This window comes from Oenanthe melanoleuca, chromosome 4 (genome assembly GCF_029582105.1).
Source record: "Oenanthe melanoleuca isolate GR-GAL-2019-014 chromosome 4, OMel1.0, whole genome shotgun sequence".
NCBI classification, from domain to species: Eukaryota; Metazoa; Chordata; class Aves; order Passeriformes; family Muscicapidae; genus Oenanthe; species Oenanthe melanoleuca.
This window is the reverse complement of record NC_079337.1, coordinates 68,761,260-68,782,643: the sequence shown is the minus strand read 5'-3', so window position 1 is coordinate 68,782,643 and position 21,384 is coordinate 68,761,260. Positions and strand designations below refer to the sequence as shown.

The 21,384-nt window shown below is 43.5% G+C and overlaps 1 protein-coding gene across 1 annotated transcript in view; it reads left to right on the top strand.

The window, feature by feature from the left end:
• EXOC6B (exocyst complex component 6B) overlaps positions 1 to 21,384 on the top strand; it is a 271,894-nt gene that overhangs the window by 26,752 nt on the left and 223,758 nt on the right. Inside the window, exons 2-4 of the mRNA XM_056489697.1 lie at positions 12,361 to 12,526; positions 19,450 to 19,497; positions 21,266 to 21,356. Of these exons, the coding sequence (XP_056345672.1) occupies positions 12,361 to 12,526; positions 19,450 to 19,497; positions 21,266 to 21,356 (305 nt within the window). The remainder of the gene's footprint in view (positions 1 to 12,360; positions 12,527 to 19,449; positions 19,498 to 21,265; positions 21,357 to 21,384) is intronic.

Genomic DNA, 21,384 nt, shown 5'->3' with positions numbered 1-21,384 from the left:
ATATTTTAATGATAATAATGACAGATAATTTGGATTGAAGGTTTTATTTCTAACAGGACAAAAAAAATTGTTTTTTCTGTGGACAAGACTCAGCAGAGCAGGCTTGGATTTTGTGTTTAAATTCTGAGCTTAAATTTTGGGCTTGATTTTGCCCTTTAGTTTAAGTTTGGGGGTTTGAAAATTTGGGGGTTTGAAAATTTGGGGGTTTGAAAGTTTGGGGATTTGAAAGTTTGGGGTTTAAATTTTGAGCTTGATTTTTGTCCTTTAGTTCAATTTAGGGTTTAAGTTTTAGGCTTAAATTTTGAGCTTGATTTTGGCCTTTTGTTCTGGGCTTGGGTTTAAAAGTTTGGGGTTTGAATTTTGGGCTTAAATATCGAACTTTAGTTCTGGGCTTTAATTCAGTTCTGGGTTTACGTTTGGGGTTTAAGTTTTGAGCTTAAATTTTGGGCTGGATTTTGGCCTTTAGTTTTTGGCTTAAATTTGGGGTTTACATTTTGAGCTTGGATTTTTGAGCTCAGTTCTGGTCTTAGGTCCTGGTCTGAGGTTCTGGGTTTAAATTTTGGGCATCAATTCTGTGCTTAAATCAATCCTGTTTAATTGGCAGAATTCAAACAAAAGTGAATTTTGCACTTGCTTTCCCCCCCAGATAAGCCCAGTAGGAAGTTTTGGAGAACTGATGCTGTGTCTTAATTGGATAAATTTTGGAATCACAAAGTTTAAACTCCTGCCAGTTCCATCCTAACCAGGCATTAATCCTAAAACTTTCTTTTTTCTTGTTGCACCACTCTTGAATTTTCTGCCATGCTCAGTAGTTAATTAGTTTATTACAAAAGTTAGGCTAAGATTAAACAAACTGCTAATGCTTTTATGTAGCTTAATGAGAAGAAAATGGTTTGGAGGGACTCAAACCACTACAGAAGTTTTAAAAGGGGGGAAAAAATTGAAATTTGCAGCAGAGTCAAGAATTTGTTCTTTTATTAATTGGAAACAAAAGCCACTGGTGTGTTGGTGCTGGTCTCTTTAGGCCTGAGATCTTTTGCTGGTTTTAGAGTTGGAGTTTTCCCAGCTCAAAGGAAGAGGCAGAAGTTGTTTTCTGAGGTTTCCAAGGTTGTTTATTCTTCCTTATCTAAGGAATTCTTTAACTAGCAAAGGTCTGTCTGGCACGTCAGGTCTTGTCTTCTATACCATAAATTTATACTGTAAATTTTATACTATAAATTACATGATGTTTACAGTTACTTTCCAATCCATGACCCTTACACTGCCCTGTCCAGCTTTCTCCCAAACCAATCCAGAGGTGCCTCCTGACCCAAAGGATGGATGCCACAAAGAAGGACACACCACACCCAAATTCCTCCATCTTAGCTCTAAACTCCTTATAAACAATTCCATAAATTCACTTTTCAGCCTTCTAACAATCTAATTTACACTCTACTTATTTTCTGTGACTTGTAATTCTTCCTGTAGTGGTGGTAATTTTTCCCAGGGACTGAGATCAAACCTGTCACTGTCTGAAATCACTCCTGACTCTGAGATCCTCACAGCAGGACACGTGGCTGGTTTAAGGTCCGTGTCCTTCCCAGCCCCAGCGCTGAAGGAAATGCAGGAGGAGTTTCCTGAGGTTTTCAGGGCTGTTTGTTGTTTCTTGTCTAAGGAATTCTTTCTCTAGCTGACAGCAATCTGTTCAGCACCAGATCCAGGGCACACTGCCTGCCCTGGGCAGGGCTTATCTTATAATCTTGTCCTGGTTTGAGGTGTCTGCCAATAAAGGAGATTCTCTTTCAAATGGAGAATGGAAACCCCCTCCATCCAAATTATTATAAATCTGAAATTATGGGGCTCTCAGGCAAAGAGATGGGAATTAGCAATAACAGTTCTTTACTAGGAAAATGAAAATAGCAATGCAGTATTACACAGAACAATCCCAGCCCTGCCAGAGTCAGAATCCAAGCTGACACCCGTCAGTCAGTCAGGGTGTTGGCACAGTCCCATTCAATGGTGGCTGCATCCTCCTGCAGGGGCAGATGTGGTTCAGCTGGAGCAGTGCTCCTGGAGAAGGTGCAGTTTCCTCTGAAGGTGCAGGGATGATGTGCAAAGGTCTGGTTTTCCTCTGGAATCCAGTGGGAAGAAGGTGCCTTGGTGTCCAAATGTCAGTTTTTATCTGGGTATGATTTACCAGAATAAGATATTGGTCCAATAGATATCAACTGTGATGGACAAAAGACTCTCCAACAATTTAAGGTCAGGTGATCACAGAGTCTGTTTGTTGGCAAAGGATTCAAACAATCCATATTCATAATAACAGCCCCTCCCATCCTTCCCATGGTAATTAGCTGGAATGGCCATTAAGCATTGAATGACTTCTTAAATTAAGTCTGGGGTCGTTTCCATGGGGAGAGGTCTTAAAAGGAGGAAGTAAGGTGAGTCTTCCTCACCCCAAACTCTTGACCCTTTCTATCAATACAAACGATTTCTGGGGACAGTCCAGTTTTCCAGACTGGTTGCATTGTCTGTTCCTTTGGATCTGCTCACTAATTTAATCTTTTCCCATTGTAAGCACAGCTGAGCAAACACGAAATGACAGATAATCAATTAATTAAGTTTTAGCTAACTACTCCCTTCTGACTTTTAATTGTTTTCAGCAAGGTAACTAATATTCTAATTTTCTAAGATGAGTGTGTCAGGTGGAAAAGGCTTGGCTGCTCCCCTGGCTGGAGCATCTCCCAGTGGGATGATGGAATTTTATCAGTCATGCCCTGGGACTCAGTGGCCATGAACAGGAGATATCTCTGGAGGGAGGATGGGCTGTGGGAAGATAAAGATGATTGCCCAGCTGGTTTAAAGATGGCCCATGAGCAGATAATGTGTGCCAGGAGATCAGGGGCACTGCCCCACCCAGCTGGGACAGAATTCACATTGCTGGTTTATGGGATGGAGCTGGCTCAGCCCTCCTGGGGCTCTGGGCTGGGTTTGTTTGGGTTCCTGGCTTGTCCTAGATGGACAAGGGGGATTTTGGGGTGTCTGGGCAGGGAAAGGGGTGATCCATGTGGTCCATGATCCCTGTGATCTCAGGATATTCCATGAGTGACCCCTGGCACAGGATGGGATTTTGGGATGTCTGTGCAGGGTCAGGAGTTGGATGGATGATCCTTGTGGATCTCAGGCTATTCCATGACTTTGTGACCCCTGGCACCGTCAGGTGGAATTTTGGGGTGTCTGTGCAGGGTTAAGGGTGTGATCCATGGTGGAATTTTGGGGTGTCTGTGCAGGGTTAAGGGTGTGATCCATGGTGGAATTTTGGGGTGTCTGTGCAGGGTCAGAGGTGTGATCCATGGTGGAATTTTGGGGTGTCTGTGCAGGGTCAGAGGTGTGATCCATGGTGGAATTTTGGGTGTCTCTGAAGGGTTAAGGGTGTGATCCATGATCCCTGTGGATCTCAGGACATCCCATGAATTACTCTGGGCACAGGATGGAATTTTGGGGTGTCTGTGCAGGGTCAGAGGTGTGATCCATGGTGGAATTTTGGGGTGTCTGTGCAGGGTTAAGGGTGTGATCCATGGTGGAATTTTGGGGTGTCTGTGCAGGGTCAGGGGTGTGATCCATGGTGGAATTTTGGGGTGTCTGTGCAGGGTCAGGGGTGTGATCCATGGTGGAATTTTGGGGTGTCTGTGCAGGACTAGGGGTGTGATCCATGGTGGAATTTTGGGGTGTCTCTGCAGAGTTAAGGGTGTGATCCATGATCCCTGTGGATCTCAGGACATCCCATGACTTTCTGCCCCCTGGCACAGCTGGATTTGGGATTTGGGATCTCCAGGGGGATTTTCTGATGTTCTTGTCTCTCAGCAAACACCAAAACAGGTGGAAAAAATAAAACAATCCTTGGAATAAAAACATTTTTAAACCCAGTTTGATGCCTGGTTTAGGAGCTGTCCCAGGGGGGCGTTTTTGGGGTCACATTTTGGATATTCCTGGCTGATCCCGGATTTTTGGGCCATCCCATTTCCCAGGTTTGGCTGCTCCCTATTTTTGGGGGATAAACTTTGCAGGAGCTCCAGGCTGCACATGCAGCTCCTGAGCCATTTGTGGCTTTCCTGGAAAGATTTTTTTTTTTTTTTCCCCAGTTTGACCTTTCAGAAAAAAAAAAAAAAAAAAGCAACAAACCCAAAATAAAATGGATTTTTAACAGATGCAGAAATTGTGAAACTTAACCCAATCCAAGGAATTTCAAATTTCAAAGCCCTTTTCTCTGGTTTTGTTGTGAGTGCACTTAGAGAGGGAGCTGGAAATGCAGAGCAAGTAATAAATTTAAAAATCAATAAATTAATAGGAGTGTGTGGTTTCACATGGTGAAATTACATCCTGATTTTTGTACATAATTTTTGATTTGGAGTGATGTCTGTCAATTTGTCTTTGCTTTGACCCAGGAAAATATTATACAAAAAATATTATAATTTATATTACACAAAATATTATACAAAAATGTTATATTATAGAAATATTTCATTAAAATAAATATTATACAAGAATATTTTACAAAATATTATATTATACAAATATAATGTTATAGAAATATTTCATCAAAATAAATCTTACACAAAATATTATACAAAATATTATACAAATATAATGTTATAGAAATGTTTCATTAAAATAAATATTATGCAAAATATTATACAAAATAGTATATTATACAAATATTTCATTTAAAAAAATCTTATGAAAAATATTATACAAAATATATTATACAATTATAATGTTATATTATATAAATATTTCATTAAAATAGATACTATGCAAAATATTATACAAAATATTATATTATACAAATATAATGCTATATTATACAAATATTTCATTAAAATAAATATACAAATATATTATACAAAATACTATATTATACAAATATAATGTTATATTATACAAATATTTCATTAAAATAAATATTATGCATAAAATATTTTATTATACAAAATACTATATTATACAAATATGTTATGTTAGATAAATATTTCATTAAAATAAATATTATGCAAAATATTATACACAATATTATATTATACAAATATAATGTTATATTATACAAATATTTCATTAAAATAAATATTATGCATAAAATATTTTATTATACAAAATGCTATATTATATAAATATTTCATTAAAATAAATATGATACAAAATAATATTTTACAAAATCCCATTTTCACTGAGCCAAGAATTGCCAGTTTGGAGGTTGATGGGATGCCTGAGGATCCATTGCTGGGGTGGCTGCTGCTCTCTGTGCCCAGAATTTGGGATTTCCAGGAGGATTTTTGGAGACTGATGTCACTGAGGAGGTGGGATCTGTACCAGAGCCAGGCTGATGATGGAATTTGGGATTTTGGGGCACTTAAAGGGGAGAGAATTTGTTCTTTGCCATCAAACTGAGGGTTTAATGTTGATTATTTGGTTGAGAGTCACTGAGTTCAGTGGGAGGATGTGCCAGAGGCAGAACCAGATCCAAAAGGAGAGCTCAGAAGGGAAGAGCCAGGGATGGATTTCCTTGGAAAAGGGATCCTGGGAAATCAGGAGAGCTCAGAATGGAAGAGCCAGGGATGGATTTCCTTGGAAAAGAGATCCTGGGAAATCAGGAGAGCTCAGAATGGAAGAGCCAGGGATGGATTTCCTTGGAAAAGGGATCCTGGAAATTCAGGAGAGCTCAGAATGGAAGAGCCAGGGATGGATTTCCTTGGAAAAGAGATCCTGGGAAATCAGGAGAGCTCAGAATGGAAGGGCCAGAGATGGATTTCCTTGGAAAAGGGATCCTGGAAAATCAGGAGAGCTCAAATGGGAAGGGCCAGTGATAATTTTCCTTGGAAAAGGGATCCTGGAAATTCAGGAGAGCTCAGAATGGAAGGGCCAGAGATGGATTTCCTTGGAAAAGGGATCCTGGAAAATCAGGAGAGCTCAAGGGAAGGGCCAGGGATGGTTTATTCTGGAAAACGAATCCTGGAAAATCAGCAGAGCTCAGAAGGGAAAAGCCAGAGATGGATTTCCTTGGAAAAGGGATCCTGGAGGAGCAGGAGAGCTCAGAATGGAAGGGCCAGTGATAATTTTCCTTGGAAAAGGGATCCTGGGAAATCAGGAGAGCTCAGAATGGAAGAGCCAGGGATGGATTTCCTTGGAAAAGGGATCCTGGAAATTCGGGAGAGCTCAGAAGGGAAGGATCAGGGATGGATTTCCTTGGAAAAGGGATCCTGGAAATTCAGGAGAGCTCAGAATGGAAGGGCCAGAGATGGATTTCCTTGGAAAAGGGATCCTGGAAAATCAGGAGAGCTCAGAATGGAAGAGCCAGAGATGGATTTCCTTGGAAAAGAGATCCTGGAAAATCAGGAGAGCTCAGAAGGAAAAAGCCAAGGCTGGGTTTTTTTGGAAAAGGGATCCTGGAAAAGTCAGAGGAGCTCAGGAGGGAAAAGCCAAAGCTGGTTATTCCTGGAAAAGGGATCCTGGAAATCAGGACAACTTAAAAGAGAAAAACCAGGGCTGGATTTTCCCTCTAAAAGGGATCCTGGAAAATCAGCAGAGCTCAGATGGGAAGGGTCAGAGCTGGTTTATTCTGGAAAAGGGATCCTGGGAAATCAAGAGAGCTCAGAAGGGAAAATTCCAGGGATGGATTTTCCAGGAAAAGGAGCCTTGAAAAATCAGGAGAGTTCAGAATGAAAGGGCCAGGGATGGATTTTCCTGGAAAAGGGAACCTGGATAATCAGGAGAGCTCAGATGGGAAAAGCCAAGGCTGGATTTTCCTGGGAAAGAGATCCTGAAAAATCAGAATGAAAGGGCCAGGACTGGTTTTCCTTGGAAAAGGGATCCTGGAGGAGCAGGAGAGCTCAGGAGGGAAGGGCCAGGGATGGATTTCCTGGAAAATGAATCCTGAAAAAATCAGGAGAGCTCAGAAGGGAAGGTTTGGGGCTGGATTTTCCTGGAAAATGAATCCTGGAAAATCAGGAGAGCTCAGGAGGGAAGAGTTTCCCATCATGTGCTGCTGTTTCCTTCCTGTCTGACACCCAACTTCATTTTTTCCACACTAAAGTTTGGCTAAAAAGGAATAAAATAATTAATTTCTAACAACCAAAGGGTTTTTAGTCACCAGGCATTCATTTCTTAGCTTTGCCATCTCCAAAGGGAATTTTGCCTGGACTTTTTAAGGAAATTCCAGGATTTTTTTCCCCCCCCATTGTCAGATTGGACTTTGAACACAAACCTTTTTTTTTTTTTTTAATATATTTTTGGTTGGAATTCTCACCTTTGAGCTGGGAATTTTTTGGATGGATGAGACCCTGCTGAGAGGCTGTGCAGCACTAGGTGGCACTCGGGCTCCAAATTTCACATTCCAGCAGCCAAAACTCCAGGAAATTTAAGGAAAACCCAGCACATCCCTCCAGGGCTGCCTCTCCTGGAGGGGCACGAGTTTTTTTCTCTTTTTTTTTCCACCTCCAGACCAACCAGGAAAAGTCAAAATCCTCCCCCTCACCTGCTCTGGGTTATTTACACACTGAATTGAAATTTGGGCACTTTTGTTTTGACACTGCTGATGTTTTACTGAACCTGCAGAGCTGAAATGGCCTGGAAGAATAATAATTAAATAAATTTTTTAAAAAATTTAATCTCTCTGCTTATTCCCATTTTCTCTCTCTGCTGATTCTCATCTTTCCTCTCTGATAATTTCCCATTTTTTCTTTCTCTCTGCTCATTCCCATTTTTTTTTCTTCTCTGTTCATTCCCATTTTTTTCTTCTCTGCTCATTCCCATTTCTTCTCTCTGCTCATTCCCATTTTTTTTTCTCATTCCAGTTTTTTTTCTTCTCATTCCCCTTTTTCCTCTCTTCTCATTCCCATTTTCTCTCTGCTCATTCTCATTTTCTCTCTTTTCATTCCCATTTTTCCTCTCTTCTCATTCCCCTTTTTCCTCTGCTCATTCCCATTTTCTCTCTGCTCATTCCCATTTTTCCTCTCTGCTCATTCCCCTTTTTTCTCTGCTCACTCCCATTTTCTCTCTTTGCTCATTCCCATTTTTCCTCTGCTCATTCCCATTTTCTCTCTGCTCATTCCCATTTTTCCTCTCTTCTCATTCCCATCTTTTCTCTCTGCTTATTCCCCTTTTTCCTCTCTGCTCATTCCCATTTTCTCTCTCTGCTCCTCTGCTCATTCTCATTTTCTCTCTTTTCATTCCCATTTTTCCTCTCTGCTCATTCCCATTTTTCCTCTCTGCTCATTCCCAATTTTATTTTATTTTTTTTTAATTTCTCAAACACAGATAATTCCTGTGTTTCCTCTCTGGTGATTCCCATGTTTTCTTTCTCTCTGCTCATTCCCATTTTGGGGCCTGGTTTTTGAGCTGTGCCTTTGTCCCAGGGGGAGATTTTGGGGTCAGAATTTGGGTGTTCCTGGGGTCATGGCTGGGAATTCTGAGCTGTGTGTCTGGAGGAGTTTTTGGGGTCACATTTCGATGTTCCTGGTAAATTCTGTTGGCCATGGCTGGGAATTCTGAGCTGTGTGTCCTGAGGAGTTTTGGGAGTCACATTTTGGGTGGTTATGGCTGGGAATGCTGAGCTGGTGTTTTTGGGGTTGGATTTTGGATATTCCTGGTAAATCCTGGCAGGAAAGCTGCCAATGCTGAGCTGTGTGTCGTGAGGAAATTTTTGGGGTCACATTTCTGAGCTGTGTGTCCTGAGGGGTTTTTGGGGTCACATTTTGGATATTCCTGGTAAATCCCATTGATCATGGCTGGCAATGCTGAGCTGTGTGTCCTGAGGGGTTTTTGGGGTCACATTTTGGGTATTCCTGTGAGATCCTGGGGGGTCACAGCTGGGAATGCTGAGCTGGTGTTTCTGGGGTCAAAATTTGGATATTCCTGGTGGATCCAGGCAGGAGAACTGGGAATTCTGAGCTGTGTGTCTGGAGGAGTTTTTGGGGTCACATTTCGATGTTCCTGGTAAATTCTGTTGGCCATGGCTGGGAATTCTGAGCTGTGTGTCCGGAGGGGTTTTTGGGGTCACATTTTGGGTGGTTATGGCCGGGAATGCTGAGCTGGTGTTTTTGGGGTCAGAATTTGGATATTCCTGGTGAATCTTGGTGGGCAGAGCTGGGAATGCTGAACTGTGTGCCTGGAGGAGTTTCTGGGGCTGGAATTTGGATATTCCTGCTCGATCCTGGGGGGGTCACAGCTGGGAATGCTGAGCTGGTGTTTTTGGGGTCACATTTTGGGTATTCCTGGTAAATCCCATTGATCATGGCTGGCAATGCTGAGCTGTGTGTCCTGAGGGGTTTTTGGGGTCACATTTTGGATATTCCTGCTAGATCCTGGGGGGGTCACAGCTGGGAATGCTGAGCTGGTGTTTCTGGGGTCAAAATTTGGATGTTCCTGGTGGATCCAGGCAGGAGAACTGGGAATTCTGAGCTGTGTGTCTGGAGGAGTTTTTGGGGTCACATTTCGATGTTCCTGGTAAATTCTGTTGGCCATGGCTGGGAATTCTGAGCTGTGTGTCCGGAGGGGTTTTTGGGGTCACATTTTGGTGGTTATGGCTGGGAATGCTGAGCTGGTGTTTTTGGGGTCAGAATTTGGATATTCCTGGTGAATCTTGGTGGGCAGAGCTGGGAATGCTGAGCTGTGTGTCCTGAGGGGTTTTTGGGGTCACATTTTGGATATTCCTGCTAGATCCTGGGGGGGTCACAGCTGGGAATGCTGAGCTGGTGTTTCTGGGGTCAAAATTTGGATGTTCCTGGTGGATCCAGGCAGGAGAACTGGGAATTCTGAGCTGTGTGTCCTGTGGAGTTTTTTGGGTCATATTTTGGATATTCCTGGTAAATTCTGTTGGCCATGGCTGGGAATTCTGAGCTGTGTGTCCTGAGGGGTTTTTGGGGTCACATTTTGGGTGGTTATGGCTGGGAATGCTGAGCTGGTGTGTTTTGGGGTCAGAATTTGGATATTCCTGGTGGATCTTGGTGGGTAGAGCTGGGAATACTGAGCTGTGTGCCTGGAGGAGTTTCTGGGGTTGGAATTTGGATATTCCTGCTCGATCCTGGGGGGGTCACAGCTGGGAATGCTGAGCTGGTGTTTTTGGGGTCACATTTTGGGTATTCCTGGTAAATCCCATTGATCATGGCTGGCAATGCTGAGCTGTGTGTCCTGAGGGGTTTTTGGGGTCACATTTTGGATATTCCTGCTAGATCCTGGGGGGGTCACAGCTGGGAATGCTGAGCTGGTGTTTCTGGGGTCAAAATTTGGATGTTCCTGGTGGATCCAGGCAGGAGAACTGGGAATTCTGAGCTGTGTGTCTGGAGGAGTTTTTGGGGTCACATTTCGATGTTCCTGGTAAATTCTGTTGGCCATGGCTGGGAATTCTGAGCTGTGTGTCCGGAGGGGTTTTTGGGGTCACATTTTGGGTGGTTATGGCTGGGAATGCTGAGCTGGCATTTTCAGGGTCGGATTTTGGATATTCCTGGTAAATCCTTTTGGTTATGGCTGGGAATGCTGAGCTGTGTGTCCTGAGGAGTTGTTGGGTTTGGATTTTGGATGCTCCTGATAAATCTTGGCTGTCATGGCTGGGAATGCTGAGCTGGTGTTTTTGGGGTCGGGTTTTGGATATTCCTGGTGGATCCTGGAAGGAGAACTGGGAATTCTGAGCTGTGTGTCCTGAGGAGTTTTTGGGGTCACATCTTGGCTATTCCTGGTAAATCCTGGTGGTCAGAGCTGGGAATTCTGAGCTGTGTGACCAGAGCAGTTTTTGGGGTCATATTTGGGTGGTCCCATTTGGGATTGCTGATCCCAGTGTGTTTTTGGAGGAGTTTTTGGGGTCCCATTTGGGAATGCTGATCCCAGTGTGTGCCCTGAGGAGTTTTTGGGGTCCCATTTGGGATTGCTGATCCCAGTGTGTTTTTGGATGAGTTTTTGGGGTTCCATTTGGGAATGCTGATCCCAGTGTGTTTTTGGAGGAGTTTTTGGGGTTCCATTTGGGAATGCTGATTCCAGTGTGCTTTTGGAGGAGTTTTTGGGGTCCCATTTGGGAATGCTGATCCCAGTGTGTTTTTGGATGAGTTTTTGGGGTCCCAGTTGGGAATGCTGATCCCAGTGTGTTTTTGGATGAGTTTTTGGGGTCCCATTTGGGAATTCTGATCCCAGTGTGTGCCCTGAGGAGTTTTTGGGGTCCCATTTGGGAATGCTGATCCCAGTGTGTGTCCTGAGGAGTTTTTGGGGTTCCATTTGGGAATGCTGATCCCAGTGTGTGTCCTGAGGAGTTTTTGGGGTCCCATTTGGGAATGCTGATCCCAGTGTGTGTCCTGAGGAGTTTTTGGGGTCCCATTTGGGAATGCTGATCCCAGTGTGTGTCCTGAGGAGTTTTTGGGGTCCCAGTTGGGAATGCTGATCCCAGTGTGTTTTTGGATGAGTTTTTGGGGTCCCAGTTGGGAATGCTGATCCCAGTGTGTTTTTGGAGGAGTTTTTGGGCTCCCTTTGGGAATGCTGATCCCAGTGTGTTTTTGGAGGAGTTTTTGGGGTCACAGTTGGGAATGCTGATCCCAGTGTGTTTTTGGAGGAGTTTTTGGGGTCCCATTTGGGAATGCTGATCCCAGTGTGTGCCCTGAGGAGTTTTTGGGGTCCCATTTGGGAATGCTGATCCCAGTGTGTTTTTGGAGGAGTTTTTGGGTTCCCATTTGGGAATGCTGATCCTAGTGTGTTTTTGGAGGAGTTTTTTGGGGTTCCATTTGGGAATGCTGATCCCAGTGTGTTTTTGGAGGAGTTTTTGGGGTTCCATTTGGGAATGCTGATCCCAGTGTGTGTCCAGAGGAGTTTTTGGGGTCCCATTTGGGAATGCTGATCCCGGTGTGTTTTTGGAGGAGTTTTTGGGGTCCCATTTGGGAATTCTGATCCCAGTGTGTGTCCTGAGGAGTTTTTGGGGTTCCATTTGGGAATGCTGATCCCAGTGTGTGTCCTGAGGAGTTTTTGGGGTCCCATTTGGGAATGCTGATCCCAGTGTGTTTTTGGAGGAGTTTTTGGCTCCCATTTGGGAATTCTGATCCCAGTGTGTGTCCAGAGGAGTTTTTGGGTTCCCATTTGGGAATGCTGATCCCAGTGTGTGTCCTGAAGAGTTTTTGGCTCCCTTTGGGAATGCTGATCCCAGTGTGTTTTTGGAGGAGTTTTTGGGGTCCCTTTGGGAATGCTGATCCCAGTGTGTTTTTGGAGGAGTTTTTGGGTCCCTTTGGGAATGCTGATCCCAGTGTGTTTTTGGAGGAGTTTTTGGCTCCCATTTGGGAATGCTGATCCCAGTGTGTGCCCTGAGGAGTTTTTGGGGTTCCATTTGGGAATGCTGATCCCGGTGTTCTCCCCCAGGTCCGTGTACGATGGGGAGGAGCACGGGCGCTTCATGGAGAAGTTGGAGGCTCGGATCCGGAACCATGACCGGGAAATTGAGAAAATGTGCAACTTCCACTACCAGGGCTTCGTGGATTCCATCACCGAGCTGCTCAAGGTCCGGGGGGAGGCCCAGAAACTCAAGGTGAGACAGAATTTATTTTACTTGGCTCCACCTCAGGGGTCCTCTGGGACCACAACACTGTTCTCTCCTTTTGTTTAAATTTCTATTTCAATTTTTATTTAAATTTTTATTTAAATTCTATTTCTGTTTTTCTCTTTTTTTTCTCTATTGTTCTCTTTCTCTCTATTATTCTCTTTTTTCTATTTTTCTTTTTTTTTTTTAATTTTTTTCTATTTTTTCTTTTTTTCTATTTTTCTATTCTTTTTTATTTTTCTTTTTTCTGTTTTTCTCTGTTTTTCTGTTTTTTCTGTTTTTCTTTATTTTTCCTCTATTTTTTTCTATTTTTTCTGTTCTATTTTTCTATTTTTTTCTATTTTTCTGTTTTTTTTCTATTTCTCTCTTCTCTTCTCTTCTCTTCTCTTCTCTTCTCTTCTCTTCTCTTCTCTTCTCTTCTCTTCTCTTCTCTTCTCTTCTCTTCTCTTCTCTTCTCTTCTCTTCTCTTCTCTTCTCTTCTCTTCTCTTCTCCTTTTCTCCTCCTCTTCTTCTCTATTTTTTCTATTTTTTTCTATTTTTTTCTATTGTTTTCCATTGTTTTCTATTTTTTTTTTTCTATTTTCCTTTTTTTTTTTTCTCTTACTATTTAAAAAAAAAAAAAATTATTCTTTCTGGAGCAATGGTCATCCAAAATTTAACAATTACTTGGCGAAACTGAACCACTTTTAACAAAACCTAAAGCCTGTTTTCATTAGGAAAAAGTGCTTTTCCTCATGGATCTTATCCCAATTTCTTGAGCTAAAATAAATCTTGTGGCCTTTCAAAGAAAGGTGAGGGGAAGGTGGGATTTACCCAGACCTTGGAAAAATATTGAGAAATGTGTGGAAAAATTTGTGGGATGAGAAAGTGGAGGAGGGGAGGGAAGGAACCTGGAGATGCTTCAGGAAAAGGGACCAGGAGGTTGGAAGTTGGTTCCTGTGCCTTGAAATAAAAAAAAAATCCAGATAAAATACAAAAAATCCGGATAAAATACGAAAATTCCAGATAAAATATAAATATTCAGGATAGAATATGAAAATTCCAGATTAAATATAAATATTCAGGATAAAATATAAAAATTCCAGATAAAATATAAATATTCAGGGTAAAATAGGAAAATTCCAGATAAAATATAAATATTGCAGATAAAATACGAAAATTCCAGGTAAAATACCAAAATTCCAAATATTCCAGAGTTTTTCTTCCTGATTTTCCTGCACAAATCCAAGCAGGGAGAGGATGCTGCACCTCTCTGGTCCCTTCCTGCAGGAACCTGGGTTGGAAATCCCAAAAAATCCCAAAAATTCCCTCCCAGAAGAGTCCCAAAGAGTTTTGGGTTGTCCCAGGAACAGCACAGGGAGATTTTTTGGCTTTTTTCCTAAAAATTGGGAAAAACCTTTTTGGAGTTCAGAAGTTCTCAGTCATAAAATCTGTCAGAAAAAAACCAAATTTTCTGGGAATAAATAAAAAATGAAAGTCAGGATGCTGAGTTCTGCTTTTAATAAATTTAATTTCTGAATTCACGGCTACCTGTGGCATTTCCCAGCAGGATCCTTCCTCCACACACCCCAAATGGATTTTCCTCTCAGGAACATTTTCCTGAGGAGAATTCATCCAGCAGGATGAACCCATTGGAATTACTATGAAATAAGTCATTTTTTTTATTTTTTTAAATTTTTTTCAAGCCATTGTTTGCAGCCAAGAATTGCACATTGTTTGTTCTGCCAGCAGCCCCTTTGTTGGTGGCTCACTCTGAAGTCCCTCCCTGTCCCCTCAGGAGATCTCCCTTGATTTCCACGATCCATAAAAACACAAAAACACCCCCAGAATGTCTTTTCTGAAAACTTTTTGTGAGTTTTGTTTTTTTTTTTTCCCCCCCGGGGGATCATCTGTGGATCGAGTGCTGAGTGCGGGTTTGGTTCCAGCCATTCATCCCTCATTTGATCTCGGGCTTTTCCCACTTAGGCTGGGCTTTGATCAGCGAGCCCCTCCCTGTGCTCCTGCCCTGCACAGATGTCCCCGTGTCACTCAGGTGTGTTTGTCACCTCGTGGGGCTCCTGTGACACTCAATGAATGAACCAAACCCCGAGCACAACCTCAATTTCTGTCGTGTTTTGGGTTGGGAATTTTGATCTCCTTGAGCTGGATGAGCAAGAGGCCACTGGGCAGTGTCCTTGTCCCTGTGCTGGTCCTGCTGGGACAGCTCTGGGAGCCCTGGAGGGGCTGGAAATCCCTGAGGGAAATGGGAAGGGAATGGAGAATCCCTGAGGGAAATGGGAAAGGAATGGAGAATTCCTGAGGGAAATGGGAAGGGAATGGAGAATTCCTGAGGGAGATGGGAAGGGAATGGAGAATTCCTGAGGGAAATGGGAAGGGAATGGAGAATTCCTGAGGGAAATGGGAAGGGAATGGAGAATTCCTGAGGGAAATGGGAAGGGAATGGAGAATTCCTGAGGGAAATGGGAAGGGAATGGAGAATTCCTGAGGGAAATGGGAAGGGAATGGAGAATTCCTGAGGGAAATGGGAAGGGAATGGAGAATTCCTGAGGGAAATGGGAAGGGAATGGAGAATTCCTGAGGAAATGGGAAGGGAATGGAGAATTCCTGAGGGAAATGGGAAGGGAATGGAGAATTCCTGAGGGAATGGGAAGGGGCTGGAGAATTCCTGAGGGAAATGGGAAGGGACTGGAGAATTCCTGAGGAAATGGGAAGGGAATGGAGAATTCCTGAGGGAAATGGGAAGGGGCTGGAGAATTCCTGAGGGAAATGGGAAGGGCTGGAGAATTCCTGAGGAGCTGGGAAGGCTCAGCTGGAGCAAAGGAGGCTCAGGGACCTTGTGGCTCTGCACAACTCCCTGCCAGGAGGGGACACCGGGGGGATTTGGGATCTGGAACAGGGACAGGGACAGGAGGAGAGGGAACGGCCCCAGGGTGGGAATTGGGGAATTTCTCCATGGAAAGGGGGGTCAGGGATTGGGATGCCCTGGGAGATTTGGAATCCCCATCCCTGGGGGATTCCCTGGGGATGTGACACTGGGGACAGGGACAGTGCTGGGGATGGTTGGGCTGGATGATCTTTTCCAAGCCTGATGATTTTGGGATTCTGTGATTCCCTGCAAAAAGCTGCTGCTGCATTCATGCCATGGACAGAACGATGGGATCTTGGGAAGGAATTCCTGCCTGGGCTGCAATTCCCAGATTTGCTGTGGCTGCCCCTGGATCCCTGGCAGTGCCCAAGGCCAGGCTGGTTCCCCCTGGGACAGTGGGAGTGTCCCTGCCATGGATGGGGTGGGAATGGGATGGGATTTAAGGTCCCTCCCAACCCATTCCATGAGTCTCTCATTCATTCCTGATGGATTTTTATCCCACCTCATCCAGTGTTATCCCGGGGGGGCTTCCTTCCCTTTCCCTTTCCCTTTCCCTTTCCCTTTCCCTTTCCCTTTCCCTTTCCCTTTCCCTTTCCCTTTCCGCCTTTTCCCTTTCCCTTTTCCCTTTCCCTTTCCCTTTCCCTTTCCCTTTTCCCTTTTCCCTTTTCCCTTTTCCCTTTTCCTTCCCAGGAATCTCAGCTCATGTGGCTGCAAATTCCTTTTTAATTCTGCAGTTTTTTGGACCTGTCACAATCACAAATCAGAGATTTTTACTTAATTTCACAGAATCCCAGAATTGTTCAGGTTCAGTCCAACCATCCCCAGCCCTGCTCCATGTCCCCAGGTTCCACATCCATGGCTTGAAACCTCTGAGGGGTGGAGACCTTTGAATGGGGTTTTTTTTAGGAAATAAATTTAAGTAGTTTTTTTTTTTTTTAACTGATTCAGGGAAGTATTTTTTTTGAGACAAGTGGGAAAAAAACCCTGTTTATTCAACAGGCCAAGTCCTTTTTTAGCACAAAATTGAACAATATTAAACAGCAAAACCAGATGATAAATGCAGAAGAGTCTTTTTTGTGGCTTGCAGCCTGGTTTGCTTTGTTTGTTTGTTCCCTCCCCAGGACTCTGAGCCCCTGTTTTGGGGGTGGGGATGCAGGAACAGCTCAGCCATCCCCAAAATCCCTGCAGTGCTCCCTCATCCCTCCCCTGCCACCTGAGCCCCTCTGGCTTAGCAAACGCCAGCTCTGCAAAGCCTGGCTTAGCTGAGGGGGTCTGGGTGAATAATCCTCCCTGTTTTCCTGCAGGAACAATCCCAAACCCAGAGCTGGGATTCTGGCTGATTTTAGCATCAAACTCCTCCAGCCCCTGCCTTATTTAGGAGTGGTTTTAAATTACCCAACACGGATTCCTTTTCTTCCTGGTGGGATTTTTGGGGATCTGAGCAAATCAAATAATCTTTGGGAGAGATGCTGGGCTGCTGCTTGTAAAAGCTGCATACACCATGGAGGAAATGAGCAGGTTTTGGGGAGGGCAGGCAGCCAGCAGGGCTGCACAGGGCAGGGGTGGGATGGAAAACTCCTTTTTTCCACCCTAAAGTTGGGAAATTGCAGGGAGCTCTGAGGTTGGATGGTGGGAGCTGGAACCAGAGTGGAAATTGTGATTGCCCAGGATCTTTTCCAATAGGGAAAATAAATGGATCCTGAATCTGTTTAATGTGGATAAATCCCAAGTTCCCCTTCAGTCTGACCTGCTGAGCTCAAAAATTATGGGGATTGTGGGGTCATGGAGCTGTGAAGGTTGGAAAAGTTGTTGAAGGTTTTTAAGTCCAGCTGTGTTCCCACTGAGCCACATCCTCACATGGTTTGGGAACCACAACCACGGGGTTTGAACCTTTCCAGGGGTGGAGGCTCCACTGGGCAGCTCCTTCCATGGGGAAATTCCCCAATTTCCATCCTCATTCCCTCTCCTCCTGTCCCTGTTCCTGTCCCCAGATCCCAAATCCCCCCGGTGTCCCCTCCTGGCAGGGAGTTGTGCAGAGCCACAAGGTCCCTGAGCCTCCTTTGCTCCAGCTGAGCCTTCCCAGCTCCTCAGGAATTCTCCATTCCCTTCCCATTTCCCTCAGGAATTCTCCATTCCCTTCCCATTTCCCTCAGGGATTCTCCATTCCCTTCCCATCTCCCTCAGGAATTCTCCATTCCCTTCCCATTTCCCTCAGGAATTCTCCATTCCCTTCCCATTTCCCTCAGGAATTCTCCATCCTTTCCCAGCTCCCTCAGCTGCTCCCTGCTGGATTTCTGCTCCAGGATGGATTTTACCTTCCCAATCCCCCTTGGAGCTCCTCCTGCTCCTCCATCTCCATCCTGCTGGACAATGGGAGATCCTCACGTGCTGCTCCTTCCCTGGGATGAAATTCATTAAAAATTCCTCTTTTCCATAATTATTCCAAGGAGAGCAAAGCTCCTGGGTGGATTTGTGGGATCTCCCACTCCTGGAAGTCCTTTGGGGGCTCTGTCCCAGCTCCTGGTGTTCTCCAAGGTTTTGCTTCCAGAAGGAGCAGAACTCTGGAAAACAGGGAACAAATTTTTGTTCCCAAAGTGGGGCAGGAATCAGCAGCAGCTCCCAGAGTGGGGAGAGCCTGGGTCAGACCCCAAACCTTTCACAGGGACGTTGCAGAAAATGAACATTTCCAGCTCTAGGAGCTGCAGAAGGAGATTTTTTGGGGGAAAAAAAATGGTTTTTGTGGCCTGGGAATCTCAGAACCCTGAGCTGTGCTGTTGGAATCCCTTGGAATTGGCTGAATTGTTGGAGATCTGGAGCTGGGAGTGTTGGTTGTGTTGGGTTTTCCAGCTGCTCCAGGGTTTCCAACCCTTCCCTGGCTGAACTCAGGAGAATTCCCAAACTCCTCTTCCCATCCATTGGGTGAATAATCCTGATTTTCCATCCCTTTCCAATCCCTTTTGTTCTCCTGTGGGTCCTTCTGGGCTCTTCCCACTCCAGATTTGCCTGAGGGAAATTTTTCAGCTCCGAGCCCCAACTTGGTGGGATAATCCAGAAAAAAAAAAAAAAAAAAAAAAAAAAAAAAAAGTTTTTGGTTTTTTTTAATCCCAGACATATAAAAATAATCTTAAACCAGGCAGAGAGAGATGAAGATCCCAAAGGAAGTTTTATAAGGATTTCTATAAATATAAATAATTATTTCTAGGGAAAGCTCCTGGTAAAGAATTCTTCCCTGCTGGGATATGAAAGAGTTAAAACCTAAATGGAATTTATTTGGTGATGGGGAAGGGAATTAATTCCTCCCTCACTGAGGTGAGAACTGCATTTTTCCAAACTGGATCCATGAAAACTCCAGCATTTTGAGGCTTCCCTGCCTCTGCATGAATTCCTGGTAATTCCTTCCCCTTTTCTCCAGTGGCAAAGAGGAAAATCCCTGGTTTGTCCCCCAGTGGCAGTGGCTGTTAAATCAGCCATAAACAGCTTTTCCATGGATGGGAGCCGTGGGAGGGATGGTGTTTATGGCCAATTTGTTTTGGTGGGAAGAGCACTGTCCTGATTTATTTTTGTGCTTTATTTATTTATTTATTTATTTATTTATTTATTTATTTTTATATTTATATTTTTATAAATATAAATATAAATTTAAATTTATTTATTTTTATTTTTATAAATATAAATATAATTATTTATATTTATATAAATATAAATATAAATTTATATTTATCTATTTATTTTTATTTTTATTTTTATTTTTATTTTTATTTTTATTTTTATTTTTATAAACATAAATATAAATATAAATATAAATTTATTTATTTATTATGATTTGATTTTATTTTACTTTACTTTATTTTATTTTATTTTACTTTATTTTACTTTATTTTACTTTATTTTACTTTATTTTACTTTATTTTATTTTATTTTATTTTATTTTATTTTATTTTATTTTATTTTATTTTATTTTATTTTATTTTATTTTATTTTATTTTATTTTATTTTAATTTTTTTTAATTTTTTTTTATTTGTGCTTTTCCCAATATTCCCCCAGAACCAAGTGACCGACACCAACCGGAAGCTGCAGAACGAAGGGAAGGAGGTGAGTGCTGGATGGGGAGGGACAATTCCCTGGCCGTGGATCCCTGCTTTGCCATTTCCCACATCCCAGAATTCCTCCTGGAGCCTCAGCCCTGAGAAATCCCTGGATTTTGGGATGTGAGAATTCCCTGTCCCTGCATCCTTGATTTCCTTTTTCCATATCCCAGGATTTTCTCCTGGAGCCTGAGCTTTCAGAAATCCCTGTTAACTTTGGGATGTGAGAATTCCCTCCTTGTACCTTTGAACTTTCCTCTTCCACATCCCCAGGTTTTCTTCTGGAATCTGAACCCTGAATAATCTTCTAGTTTTGGGATGTGAGAATTCCCTGTCCAGCCTGTCCCTGTATCCTTGTTTTCCTTTGTCCACATCCCAGGATTTCTCTTGGAGCCTCAGCCCTGAGAAATCCCTGTTACATTTGGGATGTGAGAATTCCCTCCTTGTGTCCTTATTTTCTCCTGGATTTTCTCCTGGAGCCTGAGCTTTCAGAAATCCCTGTTAACTTTGGGATGTGAGAATTCCCTCCTTGGATCCTTGTTCTTTCCTCTTCCACATCCCCAGGATTTCTTCTGGAATCTCAACCCTGAATAATCTCTTCTAGTTTTGGGATGTGAGCATTCCCTTGCGAGCCTGTCCCTGTATCCTTGATTTCCCCTTTTCCACATCCCTAGGATTTTGTCTGGGAGCCTGAGCACTGAACGATCCCAAGAAGGTTCCTTGGTGTCCCAAATCTCAGTTTTTCTCTGGGTAGGAAAGGCTTGGCTCCTCCCCTGGCTGGAGCATCTCCCATGGGATGATGGAATTTTATCAGTCATGCCCTGGGACTCAGTGGCCATGAACAGGAGATATCTCCTGGAGGGAGGATGGGCTGTGGGAAGATAAAGATGATTGCCCAGCTGGTTTAAAGATGGCCCATGAGCAGATAATGTGTGCCAGGAGATCAGGGGCACTGCCCCACCCAGCTGGGACAGAATTCACATTTCTGCAGCCCCAGCCAGGTGGGCACTGGGGGTGCTGCTGATCCTAAAGGACTTTTTTCCCATTTTTTTCCCTTTTTTTTTCCCCATTTTTTTTCCCATTTTTTTCTCATTTTTTTCCCATTTGTCCTTTTCCCATTTTCCCCCATTTTTTTCCCATTTTTTCCCCATTTTTTCCTCATTTTCCCCCATTTGTTTCCCATTTTTTCCCCATTTGTTTCCCATTTGTTTACCCATTTGATTTCCCATTTGTTTCCCATTTTTTTCCCATTTTTTTCCCATTTGTTTCCCATTTTCCCCTCATTTTTTTCCCCATTTTTTCCCCATTTGTCTCCCCATTTGTTTCCCATTTTTTCCCCATTTTTCCCTCATTTCTCACTCATTTCTCCTCATTTCTCCTCCATTTTTTCCCCATTTTTTCCCCATTTTTTCCCCATTTTTTCCCCATTTGTTCCCCATTTTTCCCCCATTTTTCCCCCATTTTTCCCCCATTTTTCCCCCATTTTTCCCCCATTTGTTCCCCATTTTTCCCCATTTTTCCCCCATTTTTTTTCCCCCATTTTTCCCCCCATTTTTCCCCATTTTCCCCCCATTTTTCCCCCATTTTTCCCCATTTGTTCCCCATTTTTTCCCCATTTTTTTCCCATCTTTCCCCCATTTTTTCCCCCATTTTTTCCCCATTTCTCCCCCATTTTCCCCCCATTTTTCCCCCATTTTTCCCCCATTTTTCCCCATTTTTTCCCCATTTCCCCCATTATTCCCCCCATTTTTTCCCCATTTTTCCCGTTTTTCCAGCTGCTGCTGGCCATGGAGGAGCTGCGGCAGTGCCGGCTGCAGCAGAGGAACATCTCGGCCACGGTGGACAAGCTCACGCTGTGCCTGCCTGGTGAGGAATCCCAAATTCCCGAATTTTT